Genomic DNA, 21,030 nt, shown 5'->3' on the forward strand with positions numbered 1-21,030 from the left:
GTCCTCTACCTCATTGATTGATTCGCCTTTGGATTAGTGTTCAAAAACTGTGTTATACGTTGATTGGTTATTTGATATTCATGAGTCTGCGGGGGGTAGGCAAAAAATTAAAATAAAATTGAGAGCGACTCAAAGGTGCCAAGAAAACGAAGAAGAAGTCGGCGATGATAAAGTCGGAAATCGAGGAAGCGGCGCGTGCCCGTGGATTAATGTAATTACTCTTGTCGTAGGTTGTTAAGATGGATAGATAGATAGATAGAAAGATAGAAAGATGGATGGATGGGTGTAAGGGTGTCTGAACAAGCCGCGAGTAATTCGATGCGTACTAAACGGGATGAATGACAAAAGCGGTCGAGGATGATAAATTTGTTGAGGTAGGCTTATAAGCCATAAAAACGGAAATATTAAATGGAAAGACATTGCAAAAGAATACCTTCTGCCTTAAGAAACTATTTAAGGAATCTATAATTATGTTTATACAACAACTGTGTTTGTCCTTGATGATTTAATGCAAAGTTATAACTCCAACACATACCATGTAGAAATGGTTACTTATGTAACATTCATCGAGAGATCTCTATTTATTTATGCATTTAAGTGGTGTGGCCCCAATTATGTTAAAATATGAACTCAAATTGGGCACTCAGGCTTAAATTGTTCATCTAAAATCGTTTATGATAAATCGTGTGAATATTTTAATACAGCAAGATTTATCCGAAGGCCTGGCTAGACAAAAACCCCTCATGCGATTGTCATCAAGCACAATCACCCACAAATAACTGTCATTAAATGCAACCACACTCACACATATGCACGTATAAAATACGGTCTTCAAAATGAAACCATCAATTACAATAATAGCAACTAAAGCGACAGAGGAAAACACAACAACAATCAGAGCACGCGGAAGTGTTTACAAAATGTCAAAGCGAATACAAAGACTCAAAGAAAGGCTCGAAGAAAGACCCGAAGAAAGAGGTAGAAAGACGAAGGCCCTTCTCCCGAAAAAGAGTTTCTCATGTCAATTTGGAGATTTCGAACCGAACTGAAAACGGAAAATGTCAATATCAGTGGCATTTGTCGTAAGCCAAAAAAAAAAACAATAGAGCAAGATGCACTTAAGATGCTGCGTGCTATGAGGGGAGAGACGAAACATACACTGCAAGAAAAAGGGGTTAAAGATTACTTTAAAATGGTTAATATATCCATTTGAGTAACCAACAATAATGTCTCAGAATGTCTTCTTTAAATGAAGTTACATTTCTAATGCGAATTATCTCCTATATTTTACAAATTAAAATCTATTAAGAGACAACGCGATTCGCTTTGCCTGGAAACTGCGTGAACTTTATATTAGGTGCCAATTTTTCCGAGTGTAGCTACTTCACTTGATGCATTGCCTGAGGTCGTTTGATTTATATCTGTTGGACGCATTTCACCCAGCGCTGAGTTGGTAATGAAACTCCAATCAACAACGTGGGATGACCACTGGTGGGTCACTCCACTCCGCTCAGTGGGTTATTGGGGTTGGGGAAATAATCACTCTGGGACCGAGACGCTGTCCCCGACTTTTGCTTCTTTCTTTATTACCATTTTGCTTTTTTGTGTGCATTGTTCGAGTGTCTTGTAACTGTAACAGCGATGCAGACAGGCGACAGAGTCGAAAGACGGAGACTTCGAAGATTGCGTAACGCAGCCAAAAGTGGAGCAGACCCGTCGCTTTCTCCTCCCCCAACATCACATTCTGTCTTTCTTTTTTACACACTGCCAGTGAGTCTTTTAGTTTTTCGAAGATGGTCTTTATGTACAGGAAGTGGCTTCATACAATGCTACCAATGTTTTCTGTAAAATTGGTAGGTTATGTGAGAACTATGCATACTAGTTTTCTTTGTTTTGCCACCATATATATATAATTATAATCCTTCTTTGGTAGAGTATTTAAACAAGCACATTGCATTCGCTGTTGTTAGTTTTTTCACTTTCTGACAAGTGCATGATGCATTGCCTCATGGTGGTCGAAAGTGGGTGAAAGGCTCTCGTTGCTTTTCGGTGGATGTGGAATGGCGACCACTCTGGCCGTGCTATCTGTGCTGAGCAAGTGACTCCTAATTTACGACTTGGGGACCCGGCGACGACCACGATAACAATTTGTCAGCTTAATGGCGCCAAAGGATGCGCGGTCTGCGTTTTCGCATGCCAACTCCTTTTCCCGCCACTTATTTTACCAAAAACACGGAAGTGCTTTTCGAGTGCAGCGGACTGCAGAGCCTCCATTTTCGGGTGCAACGACCAAACAGCAATTTTTGTGCATTGCGTTGATTTGGTTATAATTGCTCTGCTCCACTCCGATCCAATCCGATACGATACGATCTGCGCAGCTTTATTCCGCTCTGCTCCATGGAATGCAGGCTGTTCGTGACTTGCTGAGCGAGACGAATGCGAAACAATTAGTTGGGGGAACCTGGGAGCTATGCGAGATATTGTGTAGTAACAAAGCAGCTAGCTATGAGGAGGCAAAAGCTTTTCGGATGTAAACTTATTTCCCGCTGATCAGCTGTTTTTATCTGCACACTCCTACCTCACTACCTTAACAACTAGTTTCCAGATTGGAGAACTATCTTAGAAAAAGCTCAGCGTACACCTTAAAATATAACTGAAACTGCCTCTATAGAAATCTTTGCATTTCTATACCTTATGTATAAACATTTCTCACTAGCTTTTCTTTAGGTGTAAGCCATTGGAGTCCAACGGGGACACAAGTGGGGTCACAGCTTCATGGAGAGACAGTCATGCCCATGCAAATGTATTCATTAGTTACTGCCGGCGTCTGTCTCACACATTCACACCGAGACTCGCTTGGATTTATGCTAATCTGAATGCAAATACACTCCTCAGAGAGACCGCTCCCCAGTCCCCCATCGGCTGATCCCCTAACTATATCTTGACTTTGACTTGGAGTAATCACCAGCAAGTCTCTAGACTGCGGCGACAATCGAGCTTGTTCAATTACGTGCAGCAGTTCCACACTGAAAGGAAATTGTTGATCCGTATACCAGCTGATATACATCCAATGAATCTTTACATATATATAATATATTTGTTTTTAAATTTTAGCTGGGAATGCACAGTGTTTTACAAAGAGAGCACAATTCACAAGCCTCTAAGCAGACTTTTACATAAGAGCTGTAAGTTTTTCTCCCAGTGCACTCTCGATTTGTGTCACTTGAAGCAGGATGGAGTGGCCCCTACCTATACATATTCCACCCCCTCCACGCCCGCTGCTCCATTTGCATTTGTATTGCATATGTTTTCATTAATCTTAGTTTTGGTGGAAAGGGGAAAAATATGGGGAACTGATAGGCCTATTTGGATCTGCAGTGGCGTTGCCCACCAACCTGATCGAAGCCCCAATCTGCTGTCTGGCCGATTGTTTATGATGATATAAGGGTGATCGTGGTCTGGGTGGCATGTGCCAAATTTGCCGCAAGGTTAAAGAGCTGAGTTGATTTGTTGGCGGCTGTGGGCGATCTGGGGATTGGATATTAAAGACCTGGGAGGAGTTGTGTGAAAGGTATGGAGTACATAATTAATTATTGTTCGTTTGGTGAATTAATTATTGTGCTTCATTGAGGCTAAGTGATATCAGATGAGGGCAAGCGATTGTGAGATTTCCGACAACGTTAAAGCAAATCTCGTTTGGTTACGTAGCTATAAATACCGTGAAATTCACGCACTAAGCTTAAATTCTAAAATCTAAGTAAGGTAAGTCAATTCCAAGAAGCCATATAGAAGCTATGACATCGAAGGTCCCAACCTAACTGAAAAATACAACTCCAACTGAATCTTCACCTTTTGGTGCTTCCCATAAGGAAAAACAAAAACCAAATCAAGTCAGACCTCACCTTTAAATGCAAAATAGTTTATCACGCCCCCATCAATCAGGGCTAAATGTTAAATCCGAAAAAAAAGAGAAACAACGACGATGAAATCAATTCCACTTCTTGTATCTGTTTCTGAATGATTTCAATTGTTTGACTTGAATTTTTTTCTGGCGTCATCGCATTATCCAAATGCCATTTAAGTTTAACCTTTTGAGCAGCGTATTTCAATTGAGGAGCAGCCCGCAGGGGAGTTGGTTTGCTATGCAAATTTCATGGCTACCAAAACAGCGTTCATCATCAGCGGCGCGGCTAAAAAGCCGCCAATTCAATGCTACCCAATAATGAGAGAGAAAGATGATTTTGGCTTTTTGGAAACCGCAAATTCATGATTTCTTTGGGTGTCATTATATCCCCCATTTAAAGTGAGCCAAACATTAAATACCTGACTATCTCAATGGGCATTGTATGCAGATCGAAATGGATAGCCAGCAAAAGGGCCTCAAGTGACATGGCTACCGCATTGAACAGCCATGAGTATTTTTATTTTTCGGGGAGTGCCAGACATAATGGAGCTTGGAAACAATTTTGCTCGCTCATTTCTTAGAAGCACTTTTCAGTCCAATTTTAGAGGGCAATCATTTCAGGCTGGAAAGTTTGACATTCTTGCCTGGCGGCGGCATTCTTGTTAAGATTAGCACGATTGCATGGATTACCATATAGGTAAGTAGGAGAAAAATGAATATATAGACAACGGGCCCGGTCTGGTAACTACTATTTTTTTTTTTTTCAATTTTATATGTTTGCGCAAGCGTCTTGACGGCAACGACGTCGTTTTTAAGATTCCCGCGGCGCATCGCACCTGAAATTACAAATTTTGTAATTGCCAAACAAAGCGCAGAAGCCGAAAAAAAGGGGTCGAGCAGGGTGAGTAGGGAGGTTGCTGCTGGCAGGGGAGGAGTCTTTCCAACTGGGACTGAGACCAACTGAGACCCAGTCCGGATAGCCAACTGAAGCCCCACACAATGCCGGTATTGCCAAGAAGGCAAGCGCTAAATTATAGTAGATACGAACTCATGTTGCAGGCAAAAAGGCATGTGCACGTTGTGCAAATCGCTGACAAAATGCGAGCCCACTTCGAGTGCTGATCGCAATTGGCGGTGGCAACGTGAGGTGATCACAGATTAGAGCGCGGTTCATGGCTTCATTTTAATGAATCTTATGATGCTCCATTTCCTAAGCCCCGTTATCCAAAGAAGACTTCAACAAGATACATTTGGCATAAATTTGCCACATTAAGGAAATGGCTTTTTTCAGCGAAAAAGACTTAGAGTATCTTTCTATAGAGTGTCATATCTTAAATCTGAGACATGATCTGCATAATGAACACAAAATACTTATATATTACGTTTGATGAAGCATGCTTCTGCACTAATTTAAAATATCACTTAATATGTTATACGCGCACCGATATGGTCATTATTTCATTAGGTAGACAAGCCTTGGCGCTTTTATATTTAATTTGAAGTTGAATTTCCAAAAAACGGGTTATAATGTTCTACGAAATTTGGAAGCATATCACATCTTTCTACAATAACATAGTATTTGATAATAAGAAATGAACAGAATTGGTTTTGTTACTTGTTTCTAACACACGCTGCCACCTCTAGTGATATATGTAATATGCAATAGTTGAACGCAAATAGAGATTCACACAGAAAGAAAATTACGACAACAAATGGCTCACTGCATCAAATCGAAGGCAAATGAAAACACAAGTTGAGTCCATAGACATTTGGATCGAGATCCAAAAACGATGAAGCACTTTCGCATGGGCATCCCTCTTCTTCTGAAGATCTCGTGATGTGGAGAGACCTCCAAGATGTTCGTGTTTTCGTGTGTAAGTTTTTTGCTCTTCGATTTCGTTTTGTATTTTTGTGTAATTTTTCGTCGTTAGCCCAATGCGGAAGTCGGGCTTCAAGTAAATGTTTCTTTGTCTAACAACTGTATTAGCCAGCATCCAAGTCGCAGTGCTGCCAGCTCAACACCCGCATCAATTGATCAGCACTCCCGGAGCAATTACGATCACCGCCCGCTGACTTCGCCGCGGAGTTTCTATGTTGTTTTCATTTTTTGTTAAATAAAATCAAATCCAATCATAAATAAATTTAAACTCGTTTGACCACAAACTTAAGCCAAATGAACACACACATAAGCGCACATGAACTTATATCCACATATAGAAAATCCCGATTGGCATGTAAGAAGCGTGCAGGTTTTAATGCGAATCGAGATTACACGGGGAAAAACTTTAGACCAATGAAAGCGGAAATGAGAAAAATGTCTTAATGATTATTTCATCAAAAAAAAAAAATTAAATAAAATGTAATGAATTAAAATATCTACTTGACTATTACAGTACAATATTCTAAGAAGCTAGAACTAGAACAGAAACAGATTTAAGTTCCCCTACAGAATCCCTGAAGGCACATTATATTTTTCACTGTGCATTACTATAAAGCACGGAATTGGAATCAAAGTTAGGGGAGTTGGGGGCGGATCCTAAGACGAGGGCACGGAAACAGGTACAGGCACTTAAGTGCGTTCAATATTGTCGTGGGCTGTGGAGTGTCGAGAGTGTACCTCGGATACGGATGATTGCCTGGCTTCAACTGTGCACATACCAATGGTTGTAAGTACCTACATACAGATCGGTTGAGTATGCTGTAGATACAACTCTATCCGCCCCCTCCTCGAGTCACTGGGGTTGTCAACTGTGGACATTACTCGGTCCGTTGGGCGGTTATCGAGCTCAATTGGACGCGAAATGCGGCAAGATATTTATCGCACGACAGCGATACCCTTTAATTTGAAGGGAATTTCAAGCTGTTATATTGATTGGATAATCAAACAAATAAAGGGTTAGCTTTTTATATATATAGTAATAATAGACTCTAATTGTTGTGCGATTTAGTTGGGTCGAGGTCAAATTGTTAGAAGAACTCAGGTATGTTTTTGACATTATTGAAAGATTAAATGATTTCATTTGTTATGATAATATAAACCAAGTAAAACAAACTCAGATATCCATAAATTTTTTTTATTAATTTTGTATCTCCAGCGGAAGCTCAATGAATTATCTTTTATTGAGTGAAATCTTTCTATTGCTATTACAATCCCACCCCGATTTCCATTTCCTATTCAGTTTGTCCTCTGGCTGGGGAAGTTGGATATGATTTTCCTGGGTCGCTTGCGTTTCGACCTCGATGCAGTAGCCGCTTGACTTATATGTATCACGCTGCTTTTTCTTGTTATGTTGTTTTCAGTTCAAGATTTTTTTTATTTTAGCCAGCATTTACAAGCGTGTTTAATCGCTATCGGCGGAGAGCAATTCGCTCGTGTTTGCTATGTTAGCTGATTTTTTATATACACATATCTACATATGCGATGTTCCTCTATTTTTGTTATTTCGCTTTAATCAATTCAATGTTGATTTTTACTTTAGTTTCGCACTCATTTGCATCAGCCATAAATTGAATTCAACCCGAGTGTCCGTCTCTGACTCCATGATTTTCTCTTTTTTCCCACTTTGCATATCAGGTGACGCGTTTTGGGGGTAAAACGCTCCCACTTTAACATACGTCTTGATTTCTTCCTCACTGCTCAAGTTATTTACACGCATTTAATTCAATTTCAATTTCACAATTAATCAAGAGCTTGGTACACCCTGGACCTGAGTGTTCACATTCATTCACCAACCGAAAAGAAACCGAATTCACTTTTTAGTTTCCCTATGCGTGTTTTGGCGCTTGAAGTTCAACGGAGCGTATGAGCGATTTTGGAGTTGTCGAGCCTCTCTTTTGTGTTTGTTGAACTTTTTCTGTGTTAATTAAACACTTAAATCTGGCCGCGCTTTGTTAACGCTGTCATAATACCGACTATCCACCGTTTCCCCCCTGAACACAATTGCATTTTTTCCGAATCTGTTCCGTTTTCGTGTGTGCAAAATGATTGATTCGATTTCTCAGTGGCAGCCAACGCACAATGGGCAAAGCCACGCTAAATTTATGGCCCCCAACTCGTACTGCATGAAATTTTTGATTACATGCAACGAAGGCTGACCTCAAATGGTGAAATACCCTAATAAAAACATTACACATTATTTTATTATTTTTTTAAGTCTGAATATTTAAAGTTGAATCATCAGTTTCAATATCATCTTAAGAACAAGCACCAGAATTACACAAAAAACTGAATGATAAGTTGTGTAGAGAAGTTCATATGTTTAACGAGTATGACTCCGATTCACAGTGGAAATCGGACTGGAGTCTATGACTTTTAAGGTGGGTCGTCGTGAATAGCGGAAATTCCACATGCGATCAGCTTGCAAACAAACTCTGAAAAGTCAACCACCGCCTCTATTGGCGGGCATATACCGCCAAATGGAAATCAAAGCCAAATGGAAACACGAAACTATCTTGCAGATGCATAGATGCACGGGGGCAATTGAACAAAAAAAAAAAACGACTCCAGAGCTGCTTGGGTGCAATAACATTGACATTTAGAATGCGGACCGAGACCTGGGCCATTCATAATTGCAAAAATGCCATACAGAGCGGCGAGAAAACCCCAAATGAATCCGTAACCAAAACCAAAGTCACAGATGCCAGAAACAAAACCGAGTCGCGACACAGAAACTGCCAAACGAAATCGAAATTGAAATCGAACGCACTGAAAGTCCACAAATCCACTAACCTTGTGCCCCGCTTGGGCCATAAAAAGCTGCGTATCGATTTCGTTGCATAGAGAAAAACCATTAATAAATACTTTAGGTGCAAATTATCTTTAACACTTTAAAATTGGATTATTATTGTAAAATATATAATTAACGTATATCTTTTATAGAAACAGGGCAGCGCCGTCATTGAGACTCCAAAAATGCTGTTTCCAAATCACGACCTTCTTCTTTTCAGTTAGTTTTTAGCATTTAAGCTAAATAATAATTATTTGATCATATTTTGTTAAGGCGATCGGTAGTTGCTTCTACTATAATTATGTTTCGGTAATCGTGAAATGCAATCGAAGAAAATACCAAGTACTTTTCCCAAGTGCAAGCAGTGCGGTTTCTCCGTAGGAATTGCAATTGGCTACGGAGTCGTTCGGGCCAGGCCAATTATAGCGCACTTGTGCGCGGACATGTGTTGGGGGCCAAATAGCCATGGCTCCAAGCAGCTGAGTGGGAGTGGGGCCAGGATTTGTTGTCCATATCAGTCTGCCACATGTTGATGCCTCAAAATGCATTGAGCAATGCGTTGAATTTCCTCTCCTATATTTCTTGTTTTTGTGTGACACATAAAGCCATTCCTATTGAATTCGGATTGAAGGGGTATGGAATATTTTAATGGTCGAACGCTGGCACATGCCCTTAAGTAATCTTAGACAGTTATTGATCTAAATCAAACTTTAGTAGTATTTAAATATGTTTTAATTAAGGTTCATACCGGTAATTTTAGACTTGCGTATATAATTTGAATAGATAATCGTCGTTTTCACCCCGTAAAATCAATTATTATAGATTGTGGGTCAGAGTATTTTCTTTCGTAATAGCACTTAGAAAAAATCTTTAGACTAGAAAAATTATTAAATATGCTTTTAATTATTTAACTAATACTAAAAATAATGTGTGGTGTCTGATTATTTAACAGAAAAGTAGAGGAAATTATATAGTTATATTAATAATTATTTTATGTTATATTTAAGTTTCAAAACACTGAAAACTGTCGTTTATATTTTTCTGCGTGATATTTTTTGTGTAAGACTGGGTAGTATTAAATAGAGAATATATTTTCTTGGCATTTGATATAAAACCGCAGTCTGGAGAAAATAGTGGCGCATTCTAGACCGACCCTGAAACGATTCGCCATCATTCTTGTAAATATCGTAAGGCGGATTTAACCTTAAGAATACCGAAGATGTGGATATTATTGGGTATCGCAGTGCTGATCATGACCTTAGTCTGGGATAACAGTCGCAAACAATGGAGAGTTAACACCTTTGAAAAGTCCAGGATTTTGGGACCTTTTACGATACCTATAGTGGGCAATGGACTGCAGGCCTTAACTTTGAGGCCAGAAAGTGAGTTTAACAAGAAATTGGTTGATAACTTTAAAGTTATGTGATCAGAATTTCTGGAAATGAAACCAAGAAGAAATACCTATTACCAAAAACAATTTGCAAATTTTTGTGTTTCTCTAAAGATTTTATTCAGAAGTTTGGTGACTACTTCAATAAATATGGCAAAACCTTCCGCCTGTGGATTTTAGGCGAGTGTCTTATTTACACGAAGGATCTAAAATATTTTGAAAGCATTCTGAGTAGTAGCACACTGCTCAAGAAAGCTCATCTCTATCGATTTCTGCGTGATTTTCTTGGCGATGGACTTCTTTTAAGCACGGGAAATAAGTGGTCTTCTCGCAGAAAGGTTCTCGCACCAGCTTTTCACTTCAAATGCCTCGAAAACTTCGTCGAGATAATGGATAGAAATAGTGGAATTATGGTGGAGAAATTGAGAAACTATGCTGATGGTAAAACGTGCGTGGACCTATTCAAGTTTGTTTCTCTGGAAGCCCTGGATGTGACCACAGGTATGTGAATATTTACAACATCATTTAAATATTGGTATTTATTTGTACAAATTTATTAGAGACCGCCATGGGTGTCCAGGTGAACGCTCAGAACGAACCAAATTTCCCCTATACAAAAGCACTTAAGAGGTAGGTGTTGTATCCAAGTGGGCTATGCTACAATATAAATGATAATCTTTTCAGTGTGGTTTATATCGAGTCCAAACGATTGGCAAGTGTCTCGATGCGGTATAATTGGCTTTTCCCGCTGGCGGCTCCTTTGGTTTATCGTCGTTTGCAAAAGGACATAGCTATAATGCAGGACTTTACTGACAAGGTCATTCGCGAACGACGAGCGATTCTGGAGCGGGAAAGGGCTGATGGCACCTACAAGCCGCTGAGTACGTTAAATATAATCCTTACCCTTATTGTATTATTCTATAATGTAACCTATTTTGTAGTAATGGGTGACGATGATATCGGTGGTAAAGCTAAGATGACTTTGCTGGACATCCTGCTGCAAGCCACCATTGATAACAAGCCCCTAAGCGATGTGGATATCCGCGAGGAGGTGGACGTTTTTATATTCGCAGGAGATGACACCACCACCAGTGGAGTGTCCCATGCACTACATGCGATATCCAGGCATCCCAAAGTGCAGGAGCGCATCTACGAGGAACTAGTGTCTGTTCTGGGACCGGATCCCGACGCTCCAGTGACCCAAACCAAGTTGTTGGAACTAAAGTATCTGGACTGCGTGATCAAGGAGACGATGCGTTTGCATCCACCAGTTCCAATCCTCGGAAGATACATTCCCGAGGACTTGCAAATTGGCGAAAAAACCATTCCTGGCAACACAAGCATTTTACTAATGCCGTACTATGTCTACCGAGATCCGGAATACTTTCCGGATCCCCTCGCTTTCAAGCCGGAACGATGGATGGATATGAAAACCACCACGCATACGCCTTTGGCATATATTCCGTTCAGTTCAGGGCCCAAGAACTGTATAGGACAGAAATTCGCCAACCTGCAAATGAAAGCGCTGGTCAGTAAGGTCATTCGGCACTACGAACTTCTACCGCTTGGTGCGGATCTTAAAGCTACGTACACATTCATATTGAGTTCCTCTACGGGCAATAATGTTGGCCTTAAGCCAAGAACAAGAGTTAAATGATTGAGTGATACATATGGTTAATAGAATCAAATTTACATTTTTATTTGTATTTATTTTATGTTACATGCCAGGAAAAACTTATTACTGAAAACAGTGGAAAAGTTGTGAACATAAAGAATGTTATCATAAGGTTCATTTAAAAATTGAATGTTAAATTTCAATAAACTACTATGTTAGTGCTACATAAATATTAAAGTATCTCTAAACATCTTACACCATAAAATGTTTGTTTTTTTTTGCTGTGCATCCTGCGTAGTTTTTTCAAATGGCTCTACCTTTTTTGGCATTCCATGACTCATCTGCTGAATCCACTTAACCCACTTCGAAGTTGAAGCCGTCACCCACATGTGCGAAATTTCCATAAGCCAATTGCAGAAACCTCAGCCCCAACAATCCCAGAAAAGCTGCACAAGACCGCCGCCAACCAGTAACGACAGTTTTTTTTGTCACAACTCCAGCATTAAAACATTCTTTACAGCCCCTGGGCACGCTCCATTCCGCACACACATACGATCGTATAAAAGTCAGGCGAAACGATCTCATCATAACTTAAACGTCACGTTGCAAAGAGCCATTAAAGTATTGGCTCCAAAGCCAAAAATAAAGTAAAGGAAAAATCGCTGGCGACACAGTGAACCAATGACTCCTAACGATCGAGTGAAAAAAAGAGTAAAACTGCATTTTAAGAGTGTTTCAAGCTGGTTTTAAGAGAGAAACTTGAAGTGCCGGTGATTTGAGACCCGATCCGTGGATTGAGCTCGAAAGCGAAATCAAATCGAAACCGAAAGCCAAGCCGAGTTGAGGTGAGCTTCGTGTTGGGCTCTTTCAGAAGAATCCGAAAGAGAAGCTTTGGGTTTTTGGCTTCTTCAGCCGAAGTTTTTATCTTTCAGTCGGTTTTTTGGCAGCCGATCGCGCGGATGCGGCTCAAAAAAAGCGGGTTTCAAAAATCTTCAAAAACTAACAACAAGTGCAAAGCGTGAGTTTTTCATCTTGTATTAAATGTAATTGAAATTATAGTCGAAGTGTAAAATTATTTGTGATTGATTGAGTGGAGTGTGTGACCAGTCATGAAAAATTACTGCGTTTGAACAAACTTTAGGGTTGCCTAGAAATCCTTTATGAAAAAGATACAATGAAGCCTCCCACAATTATTGGCGTGCTGAAATATGCCCGACAAATGCTTGCCAAACGAAATTTTTATGCAAATTAAGACGTTCGTAATTACAGAGCAACATGCTCAAATTGCCATGTACAAACCCAAACCAAAGTCACTTTAATTAATTTTGAAGTTTGCACTTTTAATTAAAGACAAAAAATAGAAGCGAAAAAATAAAGTTGCAATCAACATGGATTAACATAACATGAATGTCGAGCACTAACATTCGCATATCCATAAACATTCGCGGTTGCCCTGCAACAATATAAATAATAAAATAAAATCTCGACCGCAAAGTGAATCTGAAAAGCGTGGAAAAGTGACAAAAGTGCGGTTCTCGTGTGAGCTACGATCATCATCGTCGAATGGGTGTTTGCTGGTGTGAAATAAAAATCTGAAAATCTGGTAGCTGCATTAATTACAAATGTATTCAAATGAGCAAACAGGTGAAGCACAGACAAACCAGAACTCGCAGTCTGGCGCTTGATGATTGTGCAGTTGTGTAGATCTCTTGTAGGCCTGATTGATAAAATAATTGCTCCGATGACAGGCAGATTTAAATGCAGCTCGTGTCTTAAGGTAGAAAAGAATAAGTCCATATACTGCTGATCTTTAGATGTGCTTAAATATCAACGAGTTATTAGTCGAGAAACTAGTGGATGAACCATTCTAAGATCTTTTTTAAGGCGCTAAATGATTATGGTGGTGGCAGCAGACGGTTTCTGAGATCATTTCCCAGCTGAGTGATCATAAGAAGTTTCTAAGATTTTTTCAATGCTAACAAATTATCATAATGGTGATGGCTGAAGAATTCTGACATCACTTTAACGCTGTCTGATCATTGGAAGATTGAAGATTTTTATGATTTAGGTCGTAAAAGTAATACTTATTCCACGTGAGAGATAAATATTTATATTAATATAACCTTAAATAAAAAAACACCATTATGCTAAAAATCTTTAAAATTATACACTCGATAAAAATAAGTTAATGAACTGAAACAAATGTTTACACGCAACAATTTGAATGACCAATATTGCCCAAGAAGAACAACAATTATTGAGTTCCAAGGACTATGGGCAGGGTATAGTAATCAATACAGTTGTTAAAACTTTTGTGGATCAGTCGTTAACTTAATAAGTATCATGATCATAAACAATAATTGGAAATAAAACTTAAAGAGAATTCGCAAAACCATGACTGATCAGTTTTCGCGATCGCATAACAAAAGGTGCCAAAGAATGTAATACAATGCAAAAGTAATTAAAGTTTTTTATGCGGTAATGAGGAACCAGTTGAAAGAACTGGAGATTGTATTGTACTCACTTATCCATGGATCAAAAGTCAATTAAACTACAGACGTGCATTTATCCGCCCACGATCTGTTCAAATGTCAACAATGATCGATGGCTTAATCGGTCAGAATCGGTGGAATCTATTGACTCCACTGTCATCTAATCAGCCCAGTCCACCTCGACCCAAACACGACCGATCGCTGGTTGTCATAACCTAGCTGCGCAGCTCCTCTTGATCTTCTGTTCTCCAAATGTGACTCAGAACTTAGCCAGCCAAACTGTAGCAGGTTGTATGCTCATGTAAGGCCATAATCGCTATGTCTAACTGCCATAATCCACCCGCTAACTGCCTCGGAAGGCAGCTGGCCTCAGCTTCACATAGATTCAGATTCAGCTTTAGACCCAGACTCCGACTTCCAATCGCACTTGGAGTGGACAGAGTCGCCGGCTCACCTCGCACAGAAAAACATCGCATGGCACGTACTGAGGCTGAACTGAAGCAAAATAAAATCGAAAAGCATAAACAATTTATTTGTACAAAATAACTTTGAACTGTGCGGTTGCAGTTGCATTTGCTGCAAAGCTTGGAGTCGGAAAATGACTTAACTTATAAGCTGGCATTCGCCAGTGGATGCTGCAATGTTTCAATGCAATTTACCTGACCAGGAATGCGAGTCATGCACTTGGAAAAAGCTGCTCTACCGATGATAGCGATACTGTATAGGAAAACCATAGGTGTTTTACCATTATTTCTATATTTCTCCATACATGAAATATTCTAAGCGTCATTAGTTTTGCCAGTGTAATCGAAGCTAGTTTCGTTCTTGTTCGACGTGTGAAATGACCAACATCAAAGCCACACAAACTAAACAAAATTATACGGCGTTGGGCAACCCATATATGCACCTACACAGATGCATGTTCAACCAATTGAAGATTGCACTAGAGAGAGGTACTGAAGTACAGAGCTGGGCATTGAGGCATACCATTGCATTGCCCAAAGGTGTTCTAATGGCTGGCCAAACGAGCGATTGAACAATGCCTGGAAGTGCCTTTCGGCCTCAGATACAGCCACTCAGATATCGAATGCAGTTACAGATACTAATTAGACAGGTTGCCAAAGATCTAGATAGGTGCGTGACTTCGAAACAAAACTGAGTCTGTAATTGAGAGGAGATCTTGGATCTGCCAACCACTAAAAATGCCCGCTTTGTACTTTGATTACCTCATTTCCCACGCAGTCTGACATGCTCATCGGTCGTTAAGTATGTTTGAAAAACCACCAACTTCCCAAGTACTCCACATTCACCGCATAAGCATTTTGGTCCCACCTCATCTGGTAATCGTGCTCTTTGGTTACACCCATCGAAATCTGAGTCTCGACCCTAAAGCAAGGTTCTTTGCGGCACTCCGTCAATTGCTGTTATGACCTTTCTGTCGATTGCTTACCTGGCTTGCCTAGCATTTTCCACCATTCAACTGACCTTAGCCAAATCTTAAAAGCCGCCAGCGAAACGCTTAATAACCTGGCCAACAAAAATGAGAAAAAGATTTTGCACACCTGAGAGGAGTTGAAGAGGCGAGAGTTGAGTGCCGCCGGCCTGCAGCTCATTAATCGGCCAACGAACGGGAGAGCAGATGTTGATGTACTCAGAAAAATATTACTCAATTGTAAAAGACATATAAGAAGTGCTTACACTGAAAACAATCAGAATCGCAATTCAAATATTCAATACTACTGAAAAGTACATAAAAACTTATGCCTAAAACTTATATAATACACAATAGACTCAATTGATCACATTTAAAGCTCAATTATACTGTCAATATTAAGAGGGGGTTACAACTTGAGTTACATTTTCCTCTGTGCCACAGACTCCGCCTCTTCAGCTTCCCGACAAGAAGCCGCAACACTTGAGGCAACATGGAATCTGGACAACTTGGTTACTTGCAACTTGGCAGCAGGCAGGCCGAGGCAGTCAGGCAGCAACGAAAACAAAAGTGAAAAGGTCACTAGCACCAGTTGGCCAGCAGTTGGAGCAAGAGGAGCACGATCCCGTCTGGAGTTGTCTGAACCAAAACCAAGAGATATACTTGTATATATGTATATGTATATATAAATATATATGTACAGACAAAACACTTCAGCACTCGACACTCAGCCAACTGTGGCCGCCAAGCTCAAGCGCCTTTTGATCATCGCACTCGTAATGCCAACCCAGGGGAAAAGGGTAAAAATTGGTAGTAACACGAGTGCATAACACCGAGTGATGTCTTAAGTAAGGCAACCCTTTTAGGGATACCCTTAAAACCAATCAAAAAGAGATATACAAAATATCTATTCATATTGGAATCTTTAACCACATAAATGTCTTAACAAAAATTTAAAAGATTTTTTATGCAATCTTTTCACTGAAAACCTAAACTAAATAAATGTTGCGAAACTGTGTATATTGTACATAAAATAAGGAATGCTGTGTGGTAGTTACCATTTTATTTGACATTTTCCTGTGTATCCAATTTCCAGCATTGGCCCATTCCCATATATAATAACCGCTCCCAGGGCATCTATTCTTCGTGTCAGTCAGATCCACCAGCTTATTTCCAACTATTATTGCCGTGGTTTTGCTTGTTTCGCTTGCTCTTCGTTTTTCCGGCTAACGAGTTTTCCGCTGGCTTTTGTGTATCTGCAACTTTATGTGAACTTACTGCTGCAGAAGCAGCCACTTGCCGGCGATCTCTTGCCCAATGCAATTCGCATTTCAATTTTTCTAAACTATTGGCCAATACATTTGGGGCTTCTCGGTTCGTATGCTCATCGTATGTACGACCATACCGATTATTTATCACCGCAAAGAGCTTGGGAAAATCCAAATGAAATTGCAGCATCTGCTTCTTGATTGCATGCGGCTTTTCATCAGTGGAATTAATGAAGCTTAATTGAAGCAACAGATTGAAGATCAGCAATCTCTCGGGTTGGTTGACAACTTTCCACTAACGGTGGAAATGCCGAAATGCATATTGCCTGGCACTTTCATTTTCATCTGCAATTCGATTGCCTTTCGCAAATCCCCGTTTTCCAGGAGAGAGGAGCAGAGCCCTAATCTACGGAAGACTCTTGAAAATCAGTTAGACATTTGCAATTACCCGCGGGTTATGCAATAATGGTAGATACACTGGGAGAAATTGCAGAGTAGCCTAATTAAATCCTGGAAAGTAAAATACTAAATTATTTCATCAATCGTTTATAACTTAAACATTCTAAATAATATTTACAAAAGATATCAAATGTATGCTTTTATTTATTAGATTAGATTTTTATTTATTCAATGATTTTATTGTTAAAATTTCTTTTCCTGTGTAGCTTTTAGCAATTGACATTTGGAGGGGCTATTTGAAAGGTGAGCTCAGGTAATAATGGCCGAACAGAAGCAGCTGGAAGCAATTGCGAATGAGACCCCATCAGTCACCGGATTGAGACGTCAGCCCACCAAATATCCCCACGGCCTCAACATCACGGTGCAGACCATCGACGATGATAATGAGGGATCTCCGAAAGATCACAGTGACTACTCCCATGCCTCCGGCGAATCGTGCTGGAGTGAGACCCAGAAATACCACATTGGAATGCTGGGGAGTCCCGAAACCCTGGCCGAACTTCAAGTTCGACGGTACAAGTACCCATTGACGGCTAATTATTATTTGAACAGCAAGTTGGAAAGGCCCGAAAAGCCAACACCCTGGATGCTGTTGGGTTATGCTCGAAGTGTGTGCAGGTGGAAGTACCTGAGGTGGCCCATTATATTTGTGGCCAGCGTTTTGCTGTTCTTCGGGCTGATCACCTACTGTCTATGGCTTCACGATGTCAGTGTGGCTAGAGCCAAATTGCTCCAGCGTCGCTATGAAGCCACTCTAACATCCACGAGCTCGAGCAGCAACGAGGTCTGGGATGAGGAAACCACCAGCTCCACCGAAAGGTCGCCCCAGGAAACCACACGACTCGAAGACATTGATGACAGCGATGAGAGCACGGAGCTGCCTGAAATAGCGTTCGGTGACGATGGAGACCCAGAGGCTGGAGGTGAAGATGGCGATGGCGACTACGATGACACCTTGCTGCCAGCGGACAGTATTAGATTCACCTCCGGGCATCAAAACAGCTTTGGGGTTCCCATCGAGCAAGACAAGAGAATGCTGCAGTTGCTCAAAGAAGTGAGTTATAGCTAAAGCATTCGCTTTTAGTACTATAGTTTTTTTTAATAACTTCGGATGAGTTCCAACCGTATGTGTGCTTCCCTGTCAGATAATTATCACCCATGCCCTTATATTATTTTTCAGTTACTGCATAAACCCCAGGCGACTCCCGCTGGTAACGAGCCTACTTTGACCCGGGTGTCCCCCACCCTGCCACCACCCCTGTCGGCCAGTGGGCGGCCCACAGAGGCGATGGCCTTGACCACCCCCTCAACGACGAACAGTGGCTGCCAGTCGACCATGCTGCCCATGTGCCAGGGAGTGCTCGACTACGATCTCACCTTCAATCGCGAGGGTGCGGCACCGCGGGACGCCGTATCCATGGCAGCCTACGAGAGCCTCATCCGGGCAAATTGCTCCGTCAGGGCGGCTGAGTTCATTTGTGGCGCCCTGGAACCCGAGTGTCGACCCCTGCATATCGGACAGCTGCCTCCTTGTCGTCGCATCTGCAAGGGTAAGGAAGAATGATTATTTATATAATGAAACGCCATTTAACTTATGCCATAGCAAATACGAAGTTATTACGTGTTAAAAATATGTATTCATTTTTAAAAACGTTTAACTATTTCTCAGCCATTTTGGAAGCCTGTTCCATAGCGATTTACAATTCGGATGTCCTTGGCGAGCTCTTCGACTGCAATCTCTATCCCGATGCCCACGAGAGCCACAAGTGCGAGGATCCCACAAGGCGACGTGACTATTGCTACGGAAATGAGTTCCAGTGCCATGATGGGAGTTGCATTCCCCAGAACTGGCAGTGTGACAAGATCAAGGATTGCCAAGGTGGCGAAGATGAGGATGAGCAATGTTTGGTGTGCGAACCGGACGAATTCCGCTGCCGTTCAAATGAAAAGTGTCTCGTAGAAAAGTATCGATGTGATCAAAATATTGACTGCATGGATGGAAGTGATGAACAAGACTGCGATGAGTACGGCTCGGGAGATTTGGCTCCGTTCGATGAGTCTGAACTGAATGCCTTTCCAAGGGTATTCTCCTATGCCAGTTTCCTATCACCCAACGAGACGAATGACAAAGTATATACGTACATTACGGCCAGCACCGATGAGGACGCGGGCACGGAAACCAAGTTCCAGATTCACCAGGTGGCCGCGCCTGCACCTCCAGTGAATTCCAGTGCAGAGGAAGGCGCTGGTGGTCCTAAAGGATTTGGTAAGGTGACAAGCCAACTCAATTTTACATATATTTAATACATGCATTGCATAGACTTTAAATCAAGTTCCGAGTGTAAATACCTGCACTCTTGCTTTTTTAAATAATAATTTTTATATACCATGTTTCAATCAATATATTTTCTCAGTAAACTTTCGTGACAGCAAGGAGATAATGATGACCAGTGATTCGGAGACCAAGTTCAAGTATTCCCAGAGAGCCAATCGAACTTCGGTGAAATTTAGCGTATCAGCACCCACAACTCCGGCGGCCAGAACAGCAAGTGCGATTCCCAGTTCAGCTTTGGTTCAGCAGCGCGAAAGAACCACAAGTACCACCACCACCAGTACCACCACAAGTACCACCACCAGTAGCATCACCAGTACTCCCAGCATCACCAGCACCACTTTAATCCCAATTAATGCAGCCACATCAGAGCCCAATCCTTACGAAGTGGTAACTTCCCCAGGAGGATGTCCTCCGCAAGAGCTTCGTTGTGTGAGTGGCAAGTGCATCACTGTCAGTCAATTGTGCGATAAGGTAAGAAAAAGCTCAAGTCCTTTGTTTCTTAGTTCACAATCAATCATATTTTTAAACTCATTTATATAAATATAATAGTATTTAAGTGAAACGAAAACAATGAAATAGTTACAAAGTTGTTTTGTACGTACTTCCTGCAGCAAATTGATTGTCCCGATGCTGCCGACGAACTAATGTGCGTTTATCGGGAGCGCCCAAGTAGGAGGCGCACCACCTCGACCACTGCACCACCCACAACATCATCGGCACCACCAGAGACAAGCGCTGCAACAACCACAGGTCCGGTGAGCAGTACAAGGCGTTCGTTGAGGACCACGCCCAATCGAAGTCGAAAGCCCAAGTCTTAGAGTGATGTATCTTGTATCTAATGTTTATTTATGTCTCTATTATTTCTCTCCACTTGTATTTTCTTCGCTCGCTATATGTATGATAAATGATGTATTTGTAAATCTTTGTTAGTGTCTAAGTTGTCTAGTGTTTAGAGTTGTTTGACTATTTGTATGCGCGTGAAAATTGTATTTTTTGCAATGAATAAAGTTTAAGATGTGAGTAGTAGCATAAATGATAAACGTGAAAATGGGGTAAGCTCGGTGCTCATTATTTTCTTTATTGTTCCAAGCTATTAATCTCCTCCATCTTTGCACCGACTAACCTTGTCGGGAACATATAAGCAATCCAGAAAACATATAATTTTCTTTGTTTCGTACTTTCGAAAGCCATAAACATATACTCATATGGACAATGCTCTAACGAAATTCAAATGAAATCGATACAATTAAAGTCGGGACATTATTTCACAACAACAACCTTGGTCGTTGGTCAGTATGGCCCACGCATTCAAAAGACCGAGACCATTTGGTTTGGGCAATTCAATTAACCAGTCCATTGTTATCGATTCGGTGGTGCAGTGAATGCTACGGAGTCCATTATCTATATG

At 40.9% G+C, this 21,030-nt stretch overlaps 2 protein-coding genes across 3 annotated transcripts; both read left to right on the top strand.

Annotated features, from left to right (window-relative positions):
• The first annotated feature begins 9,749 nt into the window (after nt 1-9,749).
• LOC6731367 (probable cytochrome P450 4d21) lies at nt 9,750-11,768 on the top strand. The gene is made up of 5 exons (XM_002078485.4): nt 9,750-10,013; nt 10,136-10,522; nt 10,582-10,651; nt 10,706-10,902; nt 10,963-11,768. Exons 1-5 carry the CDS (start codon nt 9,851-9,853, stop codon nt 11,676-11,678), a joined length of 1,533 nt encoding a protein of 510 aa, XP_002078521.2. The 5' UTR covers nt 9,750-9,850; the 3' UTR covers nt 11,679-11,768.
• A 767-nt stretch (nt 11,769-12,535) lies between these two features.
• Nucleotides 12,536-20,665, top strand: LOC6739224. Of its 2 annotated transcripts, XM_016169034.3 has the most exons (6): nt 12,540-12,654; nt 17,494-18,341; nt 18,468-18,837; nt 18,957-19,553; nt 19,702-20,093; nt 20,234-20,665. In XM_016169034.3, exons 2-6 carry the CDS (start codon nt 17,547-17,549, stop codon nt 20,438-20,440), a joined length of 2,361 nt encoding a protein of 786 aa, XP_016023971.1. In that variant the 5' UTR covers nt 12,540-12,654; nt 17,494-17,546; the 3' UTR covers nt 20,441-20,665. The 2 variants fall into 2 exon arrangements, with proteins under 2 accessions (XP_016023973.1, XP_016023971.1); XM_016169036.3 differs by lacking the exon at nt 20,234-20,665 and having other exon boundaries at nt 12,536-12,654; nt 18,957-19,558; nt 19,702-19,830.
• The last annotated feature ends 365 nt before the right edge of the window (nt 20,666-21,030 follow it).

This window comes from Drosophila simulans, chromosome 2L (genome assembly GCF_016746395.2).
Source record: "Drosophila simulans strain w501 chromosome 2L, Prin_Dsim_3.1, whole genome shotgun sequence".
Classification (NCBI taxonomy): Eukaryota; Metazoa; Arthropoda; class Insecta; order Diptera; family Drosophilidae; genus Drosophila; species Drosophila simulans.

What these genes read in the sequence shown, in the direction of transcription:
- LOC6731367 (XM_002078485.4), top strand. Translation starts at nt 9,851, where the DNA reads ATGTGGATATTATTGGGTATCGCAGTGCTGATCATGACCTTAGTCTGG. An exon ending in AGCCCTGGATGTGACCACAG is followed by an intron (nt 10,523 to 10,581) that starts GTATGTGAATAT and finishes CAAATTTATTAG; the next exon opens with AGACCGCCATGGGTGTCCAG. An exon ending in TGGCACCTACAAGCCGCTGA is followed by an intron (nt 10,903 to 10,962) that starts GTACGTTAAATA and finishes CCTATTTTGTAG; the next exon opens with TAATGGGTGACGATGATATC.
- LOC6739224 (XM_016169034.3), top strand. Translation starts at nt 17,547, where the DNA reads ATGGCCGAACAGAAGCAGCTGGAAGCAATTGCGAATGAGACCCCATCA. An exon ending in TGCTGCAGTTGCTCAAAGAA is followed by an intron (nt 18,342 to 18,467) that starts GTGAGTTATAGC and finishes ATTATTTTTCAG; the next exon opens with TTACTGCATAAACCCCAGGC. An exon ending in TCAGTCAATTGTGCGATAAG is followed by an intron (nt 20,094 to 20,233) that starts GTAAGAAAAAGC and finishes TACTTCCTGCAG; the next exon opens with CAAATTGATTGTCCCGATGC.